General features: G+C 51.4%; 1 protein-coding gene across 1 annotated transcript in view; it reads left to right on the forward strand.

The window, feature by feature from the left end:
• Positions 1 to 16800, forward strand: part of LOC146808472 (transient receptor potential cation channel subfamily M member 2-like) — a 2315843-nt gene that overhangs the window by 1904901 nt on the left and 394142 nt on the right. The window contains exon 22 of the mRNA XM_085623958.1: positions 7855 to 8026. Coding sequence (XP_085480084.1) covers positions 7855 to 8026 — 172 coding nt within the window. The remainder of the gene's footprint in view (positions 1 to 7854; positions 8027 to 16800) is intronic.

A 16800-nucleotide genomic window follows, 5' to 3' on the forward strand; every position in this document is an offset into this window, starting at 1 on the left:
TCTGGCGCACTTTCTCGAAGTTGTTTGGACGCCCACACTTTAGACAGGGTTTCCCTGTAGCCCGGCAGCCTCTGGGTTTATGACTGGTGAGCCCACAGTTGGGCACTGGTCCCCCTACTTCCTCCTTAACTTTGACCAGGCCTGACGGTGATGAGGTTGTAGAGGCCCAGGCTAGTGCAGAATCCATTTCACCAGCGCTTGCATCCGTCAACTCATGAGATCGTCTCAGTATGAGGATATCATCCAGCCAGATTCCAGGCTGCCTCAGAATCAGTTTTCTTGGGTTGGCAGAACAACAACCCTGAATGAGCTGTGCTCCTATTTCCACTTGCAGTCTATACCAACGCATGTGCTGGCCAACTTGCGCAGCAGCGCAAAATCCATATCAATGGTTTTGCCTTCCTGTTGTCGTGCTTGCATCAACTTGAAATGGCAAAACTCCAGATTTAATTGAGGGTTGAAATGTCTTTTCACCGCCTTCACCACCGTGTCAAAGTATCTCATCAGCCCCAGTATAAGGTAAGTCCACAAACAGCTCATAAAGTTCATCCCCTCCCATGTGCAACATCGTCAATCGCTTAACAGCTCCATCTGTTTTGCGCGTGGCGAAAAAATAATGCTCCACCCACCCAATCCATTTCCTCCATCTTGGTGCTGTCACAGAAGGGTCTGCCAGTTGGCTGGATGATGGTAGTGCCACAAATGCAGAAAGTGAGCCGTGTTCTGGTGCAGGCTTGGCATCCTCACACGCCTGGACAGACATCTTGCCCAACTGAGGTTTTGGGATTGAAATGTTAAAAGTCTAGCAATTGACGCCAACCCTGGCACCCAGGGGCACCACATTCCTCAGGTATTTTGCACTTTCACCCCTTTAGCAACACAGGTCAGTCTGTGGAGCAGTGGGGGCCTATGACTCACTATTCTGTGCCCACAGCGTCCATCAGTAGAATGTCTGCTTGCTTACTGGGCCTTTGCACTGCTCTTGCTCCAACTACCGTGCGTGCAGACACATCACTGGCCACATGGGACAGTGCCTCACTCCCCCGGTGCCAGTGGCAGCTCGCCGTAGCAGCTGGATCTCCTCACTCGGCCCAGACTCCAGGCATGGAGAGCTCTCAGCTGCACTCTTAACGGCCTCATTGAAATCCACACCCAAATGCAGCCGATCCCCTGCCGGGGATGTACGTCGGTGCCACAGACACCATGCCAGGCCGCACTTCACCTCTATCTGCAGGCACCATACTCCAGCGCTCTACCAGGCCAGTCCCACAGCTAAGGATTCCCCTTTACCACCACCCAGGAACATCCACAGGCAGGGTCAGACTGGGAACCAAAACCGGCCCTGGCAAAGTGCTTGTCCGGCCCCGGTGGGTTGGGAATGCGGCCGAGCTTTTTGCCAGGGCCGGTTTCACCAATTTTGTTCCAGAGGCCGATATTGCAGATATGCTGCTAAAACTGCCTGAAGAATCACAGCCTTATGGGCCTGGCGGCGCAGGGTACGCCTTAATCTCCTGAGTTCACCTGCTTTGTCGAACAGAGACACGGGACACTCCGTTAGGCGTAGAAGATCAGGTTTATTAGCTGCAGCTAAGTACAGTTGTCCCAGAAGTACACTCGGTATGTTCTTAGGAGACTGCCACTTTACTTCGTGGCGCACAATCTTTTATAACACACATATTCACAAAGAACACTCCCAATGCATACAGGGTTAACCAAGAATGTGAAAACAAGATATTAAGCAACTCAAATAAGCCTCTCTTCCAACTGTGTTTGTCACCCTTCCCCACAAGTTAATCAGTGGTAGTGTTTATAATTCGACATGTAGGTGGCAGGACACATTTGTATGCCTCGGAAGACAGTTGTGAAATAAGAGAATACGAGTAAAGAATAGCGAAGGCCAGAGGATAAGATAAAGTCAGGAAAGAATGGTGCGAACCAACAGATAGTCGAGACAGGGATCAGCCAAACCAGACGAGGATTAGTGGAGTCGGCCAGACTCTGACATCAGCTTTAAACAGAGGCAGGAGGTTATTTGACACGTTGCAGTCGGAAGAGGAAAACAACACCTCGTTCACCGTGCTGCCTGAGTGAGGGCAACACAAAATGGCGGCGGGACACAAAATGGTGGCTAAATGCGAACGGGATCGGAAAACTGAATTACCTCATGCCCCGTAACAAAAAAGGCTCCCAGGGTCCCAAAACCGTCCCACACCCTGGCGGACCACCAGGGAAATGCCCGGTGCCCGCTACTGCCTACCCTGTCCACAGGTTCACAGCCGACCATGCAGACTGCCTAAATGGGGGCCAGAGGCTTCACCAGGTAAATACACTCGCCCCAAGCAGGTACCTCGAAGGGCACCACCTTGCAGCAGGGTAAGACCCCTTTATCACCAGTGTAGAGGGACGATACCCGCTGGTCAAGGGGACTCTCAGGGCCTATCAATTTGCATATCCCAAGGACAACACTTGTTATAGGGGTATGTGCACTGGTCACGAGCGGCACTCGCACCTTATTTATCACCTCTGGGCTAAGTACTTTAGGTACACTCCGGATTGGGTTCTGGGGTACCCTTATCAGTCCCTGGTATATGGTACACCATGTACCCAGGTCATAGGTACCCCAGAGGCCTCCCAGAGGCTGAAGCATGTATTGTGCCCCCCGAGAGGCCATTCAAAATGGCACAACAGGTCTGCTACTGCAGCCTGTGTATAGGTTCCCTATATCTGTTCTAAATCACTACACATATAAACCTATCAGTCATGCCTATGACAGGTGTTAGACCTGGACAATTGGCGTGAGTCTCCCTTCCATTTTTCGCTGTGTCTCCTCTGTTTTTGCTGGTTATAGATGCTCTGGGCGCTGTGCCACTGCCATTCAGTGCCACAGCGTGAATGCTCCCTTTGTAAAGATGACATGTGAATTGGTACATCTATGATTGGCTTATTTGGTTTATCTGTTAGTCCCTAGTACAGCCGCGGACCGTGTAGGGCGTGTTAGTGGGGCGGTGACGTGGCGCAGAGGAGGGGCAGGGTGGGGGGTTGCAAAATGCGGCATACGGCCGATTTCAGGTAAGTTAAGAAAACATTTAATAAAACGAATTTCGTTGCGCGCGCTGCATCGCATTATACCCCCCACCCTGCCCCTCCTCTGCGCCACGTCACCGCCCAACTAACACGCCCTACACGGTCCGCGGCTGCCCTAGTAGCGTGGCCCGTGTGTGTCCAGAGCTGGTAAACCGAATGCTGCTGGTGGGCCTGCAGCACTGGTTTGTGACACCCACGGAAGCAGCTTGTAAAGTGTGTCTCAGGCCTGCCACTGCAGTGTCTGCGTGCAGTCCAGAACTGCCATCTTGGCTGTGAAGTGCACCCACTTCCCAGCCCCTGAACCTTCCCTTGGCATCCCGTAAGACACCCTTCTGATAGGGTGCATTGTATGTGTAAGGTAGGACATGCTCTAATGTGTGTAGCATGTCCTAGTAGTGAATTACACCCAATTTCGTTTTTCACTACTGTTAGGCTACCTGTTCTCCATAGGCCAGAATGGGAGGTTTTGGCTATTACATTCTATACTCCTAACTGACCCACAGAACATGGTAGAAAAACGAATTTAGTATGCCTGAGCTCAGAATATTAAAATACATATTTGAGTGAAGGTTATCTTTATATTCTGTGTTTGAAACTACCACTTTTAGAGTATAGGTACTTTCTTGCCTAAGCCTTCCAGTGTGCTCTGCTATCATGTGTATTGGCTGTCTGGTTTGGAGGGACAGGGCAGGCTGAGTCAGACCTAGGTTGAATAGAGAGATCTGCCTGAGTGTGAGGGGAGGGGTAGCTCCTGCACTGGAATAAGGCTGTGCCTGGCAAGGTGAATGCTGGCTCCACCTCCCACTGTGCGTCTGAAGGCAGACCTCCTCTTTCTGAAAGGAAGGATGCAGCCTGGTAAACAAAGTGCTCCAGGGCTGGGCAGAACTGGTTCTGGCTGGGTTCAGAGACTTGTGACTCCTAAGAACAAAGACTTTGGGGGTACAAATATTTGTGCCCAATCCCCTACAACAGACGCCGAGCATTCGCCATATTCCCCGCATCGCATCAGGAACGTCGCTCCCTCGCGGAGCGCCATTTTCTTTTATCGCAGCAAGATCGCACACGCAACAGGCTCAGCGAATCATCCTCCCTTAGCGGCAAAGATTTCATCGCATCACCGGCTTAGCGTGCAGAAGTTTGTCGCTTTAACCTGCCCGCAACCCAGCGCATCATCCTCCCTTGCGGTAAGGATTCAATGCATCACTGGTTAGCTTGAGGAAATTTATCGCTACAACTCCTTTGCGACATTTTTGTTGCCTTGCTACAGAATCCAGATACCTTGTGAGTAAAAGGGTTACAGAGACCACTGCAGTGAACTGAACATCACTTTGTGCACCTTGAACTATTTTTGCAGCATTTTTAGAGTAACCCTATTTTCTAGTATTGTGGATTTTCACTGTTATTGGTCTTGTGTTAAGTCTATATATAAAGGTACTTATTTTTGATAACTACTTGAATGGTGTCCATTTGTAGTGTTCTTCACTGTGTTACTGTGCATGGTCATAAATGTTTCACACATTGCCTCTGAGATAAGCCTAGCTGCTCGTGCTACATTACCACAGGATTGAGCAGGGGTTATCAAAGGGTGTAGTCTGCTTACTCTGACTTACGAAGAAGGGTCTCTACTTGGACAGTGGTCAGCCATTGCCAACCAGAGACCCCCATTTCTAACAACAAGCCTTAACAATCCTGAAGGCTGGGTACTGGCTTTTATGTGAGAGGTTGCCCCTGCATGAGTATGGCCCCTCTGCAGCCTTCGGAATCCATTCACAGGGGTTGTCTGTGATGCAGCCAAAGATATTTATTTAAGTGCATTATAAACCTTGCGGTAAATGTTAATTTTAAAACGGCTGCATAGAGACATGTCATGTTTGGTATCAAACACCTTGGAATCATACCTCCACACCAGTAACTGGTGTGGGAGGTATGATTCCACCCTACTAGAGGGACATATGTGGATCACTGGTATGCCCGGTACCAGCTTTCTCGACCTGGGCATCACAAAATGGATGCTGCCAGCCGCAGACATGAGTCTGCCCTCCTGTTGCTGAGCCGTGCTCGGCCAGAGGAAGGCCGGACAATAGGTTTTCTGTCACAGGGAGGTGTGAACACCTCCCAGACAGGCTTTAGTGTATTGGGGCTGGATGGGGGCACTCTTAGAGTGTCAGAAAGTCTGCACTGGGGGCACATTTGGTGTCCCCATGCATAGTTCAGCTCAAAGCAGTTGCAGGAGCCATTTGCTCCTGCTCTGGTGCAAAAATGAAAAAAGGACATGGGTGTAACCACCCCTCTGTCCTGACCCTCCCATAGGAGGGTCCCTAAAGTTAGTCCAACCCCTTCTTGGGTATAAAGTAGGAAACATGAACACAGGACTTTAGATTTTTACCTGGATTAAACTCTGCTACAGAAACCAAGTACTTTGACGGTCTACACTTCGCTGGACAACAGAAGAATCTCCCTTGGAGTAAAGGAGTTACTCCTCTGCAGCAGCAGGCACCTCAACACATCTGACTGGTTTGCATTTCCCAAGCTCCTGAGGACTCCGAAGATTTCTGCAACACAGGAGGTGGGTTCCCAAGTGTCCTTGAGGTTGATCTGCTCTCTCAGCAACTCTGAGACCAGTATCCCTCGTGGGGACCGTGTAACTTGAACCCCTGTGCACCGTGTATTTTTGCAGCAGCATATGCTTCTTGGCATTCCCTGAGGCTGTGCTTTGGACTATGTGTAGTCCCGACCCCGAGCAGCATTTCGACTGGAGATCTCTAGCCTCCACTCCATGAGTGCTCTGTGGGCTGGTGCTTTGTAAATTTGCTCAAGGTTCCCTCGCGATCCCTGGTCTGTTGGCCTGTGGGTCCTGGTGATGGTCACTTTGAATTTCTTTGGTCTACCCTGGTTGCTCTAGACGTGCCCTGACTTCCCCTAGCTTCGAAAGTCTCCTGGACCTTGCTGGTCCCTCCTACAGCCTGTATCTTCTGACCTCGTGGGTTGCAGTTGCCAAGGCTTATTGGTGTTCAATCCGGACACTGGCCCACCAGCACTAGACATCCTTCATGGGACAGGTCACCTCTGGACTTTGGTCCTCGTCAACGTCTCCTGGTCCCCGTGGCTGCAGAGTCAAGCATCCGTTCTTCTCACCTGAAGCACCAGACATGAGTGGGCATTTGTCTATCGTGCCCCTGGTCACTCTGAAGTGACCCAGACTCTGTCCCCTCTGCTTTCAGGTTCTTCTCACCTCGGATCCAGGCTTGGATTCCACCGGACACTTTTCATCTTCCCGGCAGCAGTACTTCTTTGCAGCACGCCATTGAAAACAACAAGGGTTTCCGACACCACTTGACCCCTATGCACCCTGCTCCTCTGGAATAGGTAACCTGGGTATCTTGGTACTCACAAGGGTGCTGGTCTTAGAACCTTCTATGTTCCAAAGGGTTTGCTTGAAGTCTTCTCTGAAGTGTCCTTAAAATGTAATTATCCAACCGCGACTTTCCCATAGCGTTGTACGGAGAACGCATCTGTGTTCCCACACTGCACCCGTCACCCATGGGTCTCCTGAGTCACTCCTGTGGGTGGTTCCTTAGGGTACCAGCGATTCTACATGCTCTAGGCACTGTGTCTATTGAAGTCGTGGTTGTTATACCACTTACTTAGTATATGGTTCAGTCTCCCCCTGGAGCCCACTGTGTATTGTGCTATTTACTGTCGTTCTTTTGATCAGATATTGCGTGCTTTGTGTTCTAATCTCATATAGAGATCAGTAGAGAGTGTTTAGTAATAAATACATATTTTTTATATAACACTTGTGTGGTTCTCCTTTCATTTGGTCATTTCAGGAGGTTCTGTTCTGCTAAAACAAGCTGCTTTACATTCCTTCGAGACTTAGCCTGAAGGCTGCTCTCCACAGCTAGGATAGCTTCTTATAAAGGTTGTCTTTGACCGAACATTCATAAGGGTAATTTGGACTGGTGAAAGGTGCCCACTTTAATTAGTGGACGGCATATACCAGGCCAACTTCTCACAATAGCTATGTGATTCCGCTCTTTGCTGCTGGCAGCAGGGCAGTGTGTGACAGCTACAGGCATATTGTAAAAGCACAAACAAGAAAAAACAGTGATGGAGGGGGTGGTGGGGTAAGGGCACTGCACAGGGAGATTAGGTGTCAAGATGAGCAGGGGCACCGAAGACACAAACTGGGCTTGTAGTGCAGGGGAGGGCAGCTGAAGAAAAAGAGTTCTGCCTAACAGCAGATAGGCCTTGAAAGTGTAGGGAAACTGTACTTGGCCGGTGCTCCTCAGCCTTCTACGAAACAGAAGTATGGGCTCTGGGAACCAAGCACGCAGCAGGCGTGATTCCACCTGATCTTCCGACCTAAAAAAGAAGCGCAGGATGGCCATGGACTATGTATAGAGGGCTAATGAGGCCCCTGTGATTGTGACAGTTGGTAGTCCAGCACCTATGCCTGTTGGCAATTGTAGTTTTTGTATTGCTTTTCAGCTTTCATGAATGACTCTTCATAAAATCTGGCAGCTATTGAGTTAAATGGCAAGAAAGACAGCACAGTATGATCCATTTTTGCACTCTATTTTGTGTTTTGCTTCTTCGCACATTATTTTAGTTTTCTGTTTTGTATGATATAAATGGTGCAAGGCTTGTTTATTTTATTTCAAGAAGTGATGATGCCATCACCACATTACACTTTGTAAATTTGATTTGGTGTACAAACAGTAGCACATATTTGCTAAAGGGGTTACATTATTTTATTTCTTATTTCAGATAAGGGACATCACCACCTTTTTCTTTCCGTTTTTTCTTTTGATTATGTCATTTGGGGTATCTAAGCAAGCGATCCTTGTGCACAATGAGCAACGATTGGACTGGATCTACAGAAATGTGCTATATGAGCCTTACCTCATACTCTTCGGGCACATACCTGCTGATGTGGACAGTAAGGAACCACTTTGTGTTTATGTCATGTGCTATAATTCTTTCTAGTTCACTTTCTGCAATTCCTTCACACCCCCTGGGGCATCACAATGGTATGTTAAGCCTGTTGAAAAAGTATTGTTATTTCAAAGCGATGATGCTACGCAGAGTCGTTAACACCCTATCTATGGAGGACAGTATTATCAGGGTGCTTTGTCTGTGGGAGTTCTCAAAGGGTCTTATGTTTGTTGGGCCAGTGGCATTACATTACAGGGAAGTTTGGAAGTTTAGGAACAACAGCAAAGCAATTCTTAATGTGAAGGTTGGCGTTGTGCATATGAGGAAACTCACAGTTAGCTGCTCAGATAGTAATGTTTACATTTTTGCACAGATTTAATTTTAGTATTTTTATAGAATGGAAAACTTTGAAACATAATAACTGTAAAGATTTTCAGTGGTATGCTCACTGAGACACAATCAGTTATTTAATTTACTTTAGTAATATGTGGTAAACCAGTGTTACCTTTTGCAGTGAAACTTGATCCAACTATTGATGTAGATTGTACAAGTAGAATGCATGCATGCCACAGTAGGGGTCATTTCATTCTCTGAGGTAATTTAGAATGTTTATTTTATTTCTTTATCTATTGGAGTTTAATATAGTGTAAACTCGACCCTAAAAGCAGTTGGGACAGTTGTATTCTGAGTTGGGAGAGAGAGGCTGCGCTTTACGCTACTCACCAATGACCCGTTTTATCTAGAAATAAACTTAATTTAAAGATCACCTAACGTCTGCTTATTTAGGATTCTACAATCGCGATGCGCGATGACGAATGATTTGGCCCACTGTGAAAGATGGTGTAAGGGTCCCCACTGATCGGGTACCCCCAGCGCGATGTCCTCTCTCTGCTGAACCAGGAACACAGTAACACAGTATTTGGTCTGGCGCACACACTGTTCTTGTGCGAGCAGGCTCTCTTTATTTACCCCCCCGGGCTGTGCCATGTCATTCGTGGGGTCGTGTCTGGTGCACACACTGCCCTTGTGTGAGCAGGCTCTCTTTATTTACCCCCCGGGGTGTGCCTCGTCATTCGTGGGGTCGTGTCTGGTGCACACACTGCCCTTGTACGAGCAGGCTCTCCTTATTTATCCCCCAGGCTGTGCCTCGTCATTCGTGGGGTCGTGTCTGATGCACACACTGCCCTTGTGTGAGCAGGCTCTCTTTATATACCTCTCCGGGCTGTGCTGTGTCATTCGTGGGGTCGTGTCTGGTGCACACACTGCCCTTGTGCGAGCAGGCTCTTCTTATTTATCCCCCGGGCTGTGCCTCGTCATTCGTGGGATCGTGTCTGGTGCACACACTGCCCTTGTGCGAGCAGGCTCTCTTTATTTATCCCCCCGGGCTGAGCCTCGTCATTCGTGGGGTCGTGTCTGGTGCACACACTGTCCTTGTGCAAGCAGGCTCTGTTAGACTCGGGGGTTTCTGGTTGGCGCAAGGTTGTCCTTGTGTCAAGCAGGGACCCTCTCCTCTATGTCAGGGCGCAGGATAACCCCTCGTGAATGACCCTTGCTCACCCTCTAGGTGCGTGGCGTGAGCAGCCAAGGCGATTCCTCAGGCGTTGTTGGTTAAGCACTTACAATCGCACACACAGTAAATACATCAATCCCCCCAGAAACGGACACCAGACTTGGATATGTAGAAAAATACGCTTCTTTATGTAAAAATAGGTATATATATCTCAGCAGACTTATCACAAGACCAATAACGTTTTCGCTAGGCCACCAGGTTGTAAAGCAGGCAAATGTACTTTGTTCGGAGCTTCAAATGGATACTTTGTAGTCTCTTGCAAATGTTACTTGTGGTTCCAGTACTCACAGAGATCGGCTCCTGCGAACGGGGAAATAAGGCGTTGCGGGCCCCGAGCCCGATACTGGAACTTCTTTCGTGACGTGGAGAGCCGGCACAGGTCGGTGCGACTCTCAGCTTGGGAAGTGTCTTGGGTCCTCGATCAGCGGGTGTGGGCAGGTAGGCAGGCGCGGCCAGCGACCCTCAGCACGGCGGTGCAGGGGGGGTCTCCACAGCGGGGGCGGCGCGGCCTGAGATGTCCGGGGATAGCGAAGCGGGGTCACAGGGCACGGTTAGTGCAGCTGGATGACCCGGCGTAGATCACAGTCGTCGGACGGTTTCCGGCCGGAGGGGTGATAGCGCGTTCAGCGCGCTCCAGTGACAGGCGGTGACAGGGGTGCAGGCAACCTAGCCCGGGGACAGAGAGCGGATCCGGACGGAGCGAGGCTCTCACGGGGTTGAGGCAGGCAAGCTCCTGAGTGTCACGGCCCTAGGAGGGGCGATGAGGGGCACAGTCTCTTTCCAGCGGGATGCACACACGGCCCGAATCGGAGGACGAGCAAAAGCACAGAGAACCCACTGGTCCTGGGGTTCAGTTCAGGGGGCAAGCTCAGACCAAGCCCTTGGAGAATGTTTAAAGCACAAAGCAGCAAAGTCTTTTCAGTAGTCTCTTCCTCTCCTTTCTCAGCAAGGCAAGCAGCAGGCCAGCTCCTCCAGCGTCTTCTTCTCCTTCTAGTCGGGCAGAGGTTCTTTGTGGTAAAACAGGATTCTGATTTCTTAGGAGCCAGGCTCCTACTTTTATACAGTGATTCTTTTGTTCTTTAGCGCCAGGGGGCCTAGGCCTGGCCCAGTCCAGTTCTGGAGCACTTTGTTATGGTGACTCTGCTCTTTCCTTTCAGCAGCAGGGCAGAGACATCAGCCACTCCACAGGGGGCGGCGCCGGCTTTGTGGTGGCAGAGCACAGGTCTATTCAAGAGTCAAGGTGTACTCCTCCCACCCATCCTGGTGTCATCTCTCTACCCACCACCTGGCAGCCAACCTGTCTCTGGGGATTCCCCACCCCTGCTCCTTAATGTTGCTAGGCAGAACACACACACAGCAGAGGCGGACTGAAATGGCCAGGTCAGTAAATACTAACTTTCTAAAAGTAGTATTTACAAACCCAGGATATTAAAATAAACTTGACTACAAGAAGTATTTTATTATTCTGAGTTCAGGCACACTAAACTTGACATTCTACCATGCTCTCTGAGTCCACTGGGGTCACAGCGTGTAGTGACTCCAGCAGCCCATTCTGGCCTATGGAGAGCAGGTAGCCTTCAATAGTGAAAAACGAAAATGGCTGTAATTCACTACTAAGACATGCCACACACATCAGGGCATGTCCTACCTTATGCCTACAATGCACCCTGCCCTTGGGCCTACCAGAGGGGTGGCTAATATGTAAGTAAGGGAAGGTTGAGGGACTGGCAAGTGGGGGCACTTGCGCCGTCAGCGCGACAGTCTCAGACTGCACGCAGGGTCTGCGGTGGCAGACCCTAGACACATTTTACAAGGCCGCTTTCCGTGGGTGGCGCAACCAGCGCTGCAAGCCCACCAGCAGCATTGGCATTCACAAGCCCTGGCACCCCTGCTGCACTTTACTGGGGACTGACAGTAAATCCAATAAACCAATCATGAACATCAATTACAGGTACACTTTACCTAGGGAGCACTTGCACTGCGGCACGGATTAGCCGTGGCGCAGTGCCCTGAGCGGACAACACCAGCAAAACAGTTGAGGCACACCATCAAAAAAGTGGAAGGGAAACTCACGCCAAGGTGCCAGGTCTAACACGTGTCCCCTCCAGCTGAAATGTGGGGAGAACTACCCTTGCCCAGGGGGTTCCTCGTCACTAAGGCGGGAATACCTGGACAGACCGTCAGCGTTGGCGTGATCTGTACCAGGACGGTGTTCCACCGTGAAGTCCATACCCTGTAGGGAGATGGACCACCTCAACAGCTTCGGGTTCTCACCCCTCATTTGCATCAACCATCTGAGGGGCCTGTGGTCCGTCTGAACCCGGAAGTGAGACCCAAACAAGTAGGGTCTTAGCTTCTTCAGCGCCCAGACCACAGCAAATGCTTCTCGCTCAATTGCACTCCACCTACTTTCCCGTGGAAGTAACCTCCTACTGATGAAGGCTACGGGTTGGTCCCAGCCCTCCTCAGTCATCTGTGAGAGAACAGCCCCTACACCATGCTCTGAAGCGTCTGTCTGCACTAGGAATTCCTTGGAGAAGTCAGGGGCCAAGAGCACGGGCGCCGTGCACATGGCAGTCTTCAGGGTGTCGAAAGCTTTCTGACAGGTGTCAGTCCAGATCACGTTCCTGGGCTGCTTCTTGGAAGTCAGCTCTGTCAAGGGGGCAACGATCGTTCCATAGCCCTTGACAAACCTCCTGTAGTACCCAGTGAGCCCCAGGAAGGCCCTCACTGCGGTCTGCGTCTTGGGGGGTTCCCAAGCCAGGATGGTCTCAATTTTGGGTTGCAAGGGTGCCACCTTGCCACTCCCCACTTGGTGTCCCAAGTACACCACGGAACCCTGCCCGATCTGGCACTTGCTTGCCTTGATCGTGAGGCCTGCTCGGCGCAGAGCCATCAACACTTCCCAGAGGTGGCGCAGGTGTTCGGGCCAGGTGGCACTGAACACTGCGATGTCATCCAGGTAGGCGGCACTGAACGCATCCAGCCCAACCAGTACCTGGTTGACCAACCTCTGAAAGGTGGCAGGGGCATTCTTCATTCCAAATGGCATGACTCGGAACTGGAAGTGCCCATCTGGTGTAGAGAATGCTGACCTCTCTTTGGCCCCATCGGTCAAGGCGATCTGCCAGTACCCAGACGTTAAATCAAACGTGCTGAGGAACCGGGCAGCCCCCAGCCGATCAATGAGCTCATCAGCTCTGGGGATGGGGTGCGCGTCAGTCTTAGTTACTGAATTGAGTCCTCTGTAGTCCACACAGAACCGGAGTTCAGGTGTGGCTCCCGGCGCAGCAGCTTTGGGGACCAAGACCACGGGGCTGGACCAAGGACTGCTGGAGGACTCAACCACCCCTAGCGCAAGCATTTTGGAGACCTCCTCCTTGATGCAAGCTCTGACCCTGTCAGTTACCCGGTAAGCCTTGTGCTTCACAGGTAAGCTGTCTCCGGTGTCCACATCATGGACGCACCAATCTGTGACACCAGGAACCAGGGAGAACCTATCGGGAAACTGCCCCAGCAAGTGGCGGCAATCTTCCTGTTGTTCGGGCGTCAGGGTGGGTGAGAGGTTAACTCCATCCACTGACCCATCTTTCTCAGAGGCTACTAAGAGGTCAGGAAGAGGCTCGGTCTCCTCTTCCATTCCATCATCAGTGGCCAGCAGCATGCCCACTTCGGTCCTCTCTAAGTGGGGCTTAAGGCGGTTAACATGTAGGACCCTCAAAGGGTTCCTGGGAGACTGCATGTCCACCAAGTAGGTGATAGGACTTTTGCGCTCCACAACCTCAAATGGACCTGTCCACCTATCCTGAAGTGCACAAGGCTCCACTGGGGCCAAGACCCACACCTTTTGTCCAGGTTGAAGCTCTACCAGAGTGGCATTCCGGTCGTACCACCGCTTCATCTCCTCCTGGCTGGCTTCCAGATTTGCCTCAGCAAGTTGCCTGAAACGCCTAGTCTGGTTTCGGAAGGCCAGCATGTAACTGTATACATTCTGGGGAGGTTTCCTGGGAGATTGCTCCCAGCCTTCCTTTACCAAACTCAGAGGTCCTCTTACCGGGTGACCATACAGAAGCTCAAAGGGGCTGAACCCTAGAGACTTCTGTGGCACCTCTCGGTAAGCGAAGAGCAGGCATGGCAAGAGGACGTCCCACTTACGCCTCATTGGACCGTCTAGGCCCATGATCATGCCTTTGAGGGTTCGGTTGAATCTCTCAACCAACCCATTTCCTTGGGGGTGGTAAGGAGTGGTGAACTTGTAAGTTACCCCACACTCCTTCCACAGGGATTTCATATATGTGGATATGAAATTGGTCCCCCTGTCGCTCACCACCTCTAGAGGGAATCCCACTCGGGAGAAAATTCCCATCAGTGCTCGTCCCACCACGGGGGCCGTCACTGTCCTCAGAGGGATGGCTTCAGGGTACCGGGTGGCATGGTCCACCAAGACCAGGATGAACCTGTTGTCCAGGGCTGTCTTGGGGTCCAGAGGCCCCACAATATCAATACCCACTCGCTGGAATGGCGTACCGACCACGGGGAAGGGCTGCAGAGGAGCCTTGTGCTTCCCTCCGCTCTTACCACTTGCCTGGCAAGTCTGACAGGTTCTGCAGTAGGAATCTGAATTCTTGTGCATTTGAGGCCAGTAAAAGTGGGTGACAAGCCTGTCATAGGTCTTGTCCATCCCCAAATGTCCTGCTAAAGGCACATCATGAGCCAGCCCCAGTAGGAAGGTTCTGAACTTCTGGGGTACCACCAGCACACGGGCTGACCCAGGTTCAGCAGCCTTAGGCTCTGAATACAGGAGGTCACTCTCCCAGTACACGTAGTGTGTCTTGGCCTGAACACCATTGGCCTGGTCTGCAGCCTGCTGCCGCATACCCACGAGAGAAGGGCATTCTTTCTGCTCCCTGCAGAATTCCTCCCTGGAGGGACCTCCTTCTTGCTGCCAATGGGTCAGCTCAGGCAGGTCTCCCAGTTCGGCAATCTGTTCCCCGGTAGGCTCCAGGGCATCCCCCTCAGGGTCTGCTTCCTCCTGGGCCGTGGGAACTTCGGGGGCCGGTTTCCCGCGCCTCCTGCGCCTTCTCCCTAAGGCCGGTTCCTGGACCTCTCCCTCAGGCTCCAGGACCCTCTCAACACCCCTACTGGCTGCCATGGACCGGGTGGTCACGCACACCCAGTCGGGTAGACCCACCATCCTCAGATGCGTGGTCTTCTCCACCTTTTCCCAAGGGGAGCTCTCAAGGTCGTTCCCTAGCAGACAGTCTACAGGCATGTCAGTTCTCACAGCGACTTGTAGAGTACCAGAGACCTCCCCCCACTCAAAGGGAACTTGAGCCATTGGACAACGACTCTCTATGTTGTCAGCATTGACAACCCTACAGTAGGCATTGGGTACAATCTGCTCTTGAGACACCAGGTGTTGCCTCACCGAGGTCACGCTGGCTCCTGTATCTCTAAGAGCCTCAACCTTCTTTCCATTGATGGTCACTACTTGCCCATATTTCTTAGTGTTAGAGGGCAAGTAGGTTTCAGGGACCATCTCACTGTCTCCTAGCGAGACTAGGGTCATCTGCCCGGGACCCCCACCCTCCTGGACTGCTACCTCCTCCCCAAAATTAATATTAGCTACTTGCCGGGGTGGAGCACCAGTGGGTGCGGTCTTACCAAACAGGCGACACTTAGGATCAGAGGCAATGTGACCCGGGTCACCACACCTGTAACAATTGAAGGGCCCCTTTGGAACAGGTCTACCTGTCGGGGCCCCGTTCTGCTGCGGGGGTGGGGGAGGCTGAGAACCCTTCTGCTGGTTCCCTTGGGGATTACTTTGGGGGCCTTTTTGGAACCCTTTCTGTTTACCGCTGTCGCCCCCACTCTTCTGCTGGGGACCCTGCCCACCTTTGGCGGAGTCTCCCACTTGACCCTTGTGGACCCTGGTGCTGAGCCAGCGGTCCGCCTCCTCAGCAAGGTTCCTCGGGTTGGACAGCTTGCTATCAATCAGGTGCTGGCGTAGCTCAGGAAAACATTGACTGGACAAGTGCTCCCATGCAATTAAATCAAGCAGCCCTTGATAATCATTCGCTTTGCTACCCTTCACCCAACCATCCAGTGCTCTGCAGAAAAAAGTTACATACTCCACATACGTACTCTCAGGGATCTTCTTAGTCTCCCTGAACCTCTGTCTATATAGCTCAGGAGTTAACCCATACCTGGTCATTAAAGCTTCCTTCATATGGGGGTATGAGGCTTGGAGATCTAAGGGTAAATCTAACAGTGTGTCACGCCCTTCAGCAAGGAACCTTCCCCACAACCCCGCTCCCCAGTCTTTCTCAGGGACCCGGTGTGAAGACATGGCCACCTCATAGGCTCTAAACCACTGCCCTATGTCATCCTTTCTAAAATACTCCTTTACTACATCTTTGGGGATGTACACCTTGGACTCTACCTGCACCGGTGGAGTGCTGCCACCAGAAGGAGCGGTGTCCAAACTTTTCGCCTTCAGCTCCAACTCCTTCAATCTTATATCATGATCCATTTGGCGTTGTTGTGCCTCCAGGGCCAACTTCTGCTTCTCCATTTCCATTTGTCCTGCCAACTTTGCCATCTCCATTGCATGCGCCCTGTCTGCTGCCCTGTCTGCCAGCTCCTCTGGCGACCGGACTCTGCTGGGCTCCTCAAGGTTGTCGGGTGGAACGATGTCCCCCGCATTCTGTGGATCTCTTGACTCCTTCCAGGCTCTCAACGCCTTGGTGTACTGGACCCTCCTCTCGAATCCAGCATGGGGAACTCTGAATTTTACACTGTAGCCTCTCAATTGCTCTACCGTGTAGCCTTCCAGTCCCTCCCAATCCACCTCATCCATTCCAGAAATCACGGAGTGTGCTCTTCCAGCAGAGAGTGAGCCAGGCATGGTTGCAAAAATGGCAGATGTCTCAACAAAGTTCAAAAATGAAAACCTGTGGCTGCGTTACTTGGTCTGCTCTCACTATCTGGTGATTAATAATTCACTGTATGCAAATTATAAATGCAAATCCGAAATCCCACCCGCTGCCAACAATGTTAGACTCGGGGGTCTCTGGTTGGCGCAAGGTTGTCCTTGTGTCAAGCAGGGACCCTCTCCTCTATGTCAGGGCGCAGGATAACCCCTCGTGAATGACCCTTGCTCACCCTCTAGGTGCGTGGCGTGAGCAGCCAAGGCGATTCCTCAGGCG

The sequence above is a fragment of the Triturus cristatus genome, chromosome 8 (assembly GCF_964204655.1).
Source record: "Triturus cristatus chromosome 8, aTriCri1.1, whole genome shotgun sequence".
In the NCBI taxonomy this organism is placed as follows: domain Eukaryota; kingdom Metazoa; phylum Chordata; class Amphibia; order Caudata; family Salamandridae; genus Triturus; species Triturus cristatus.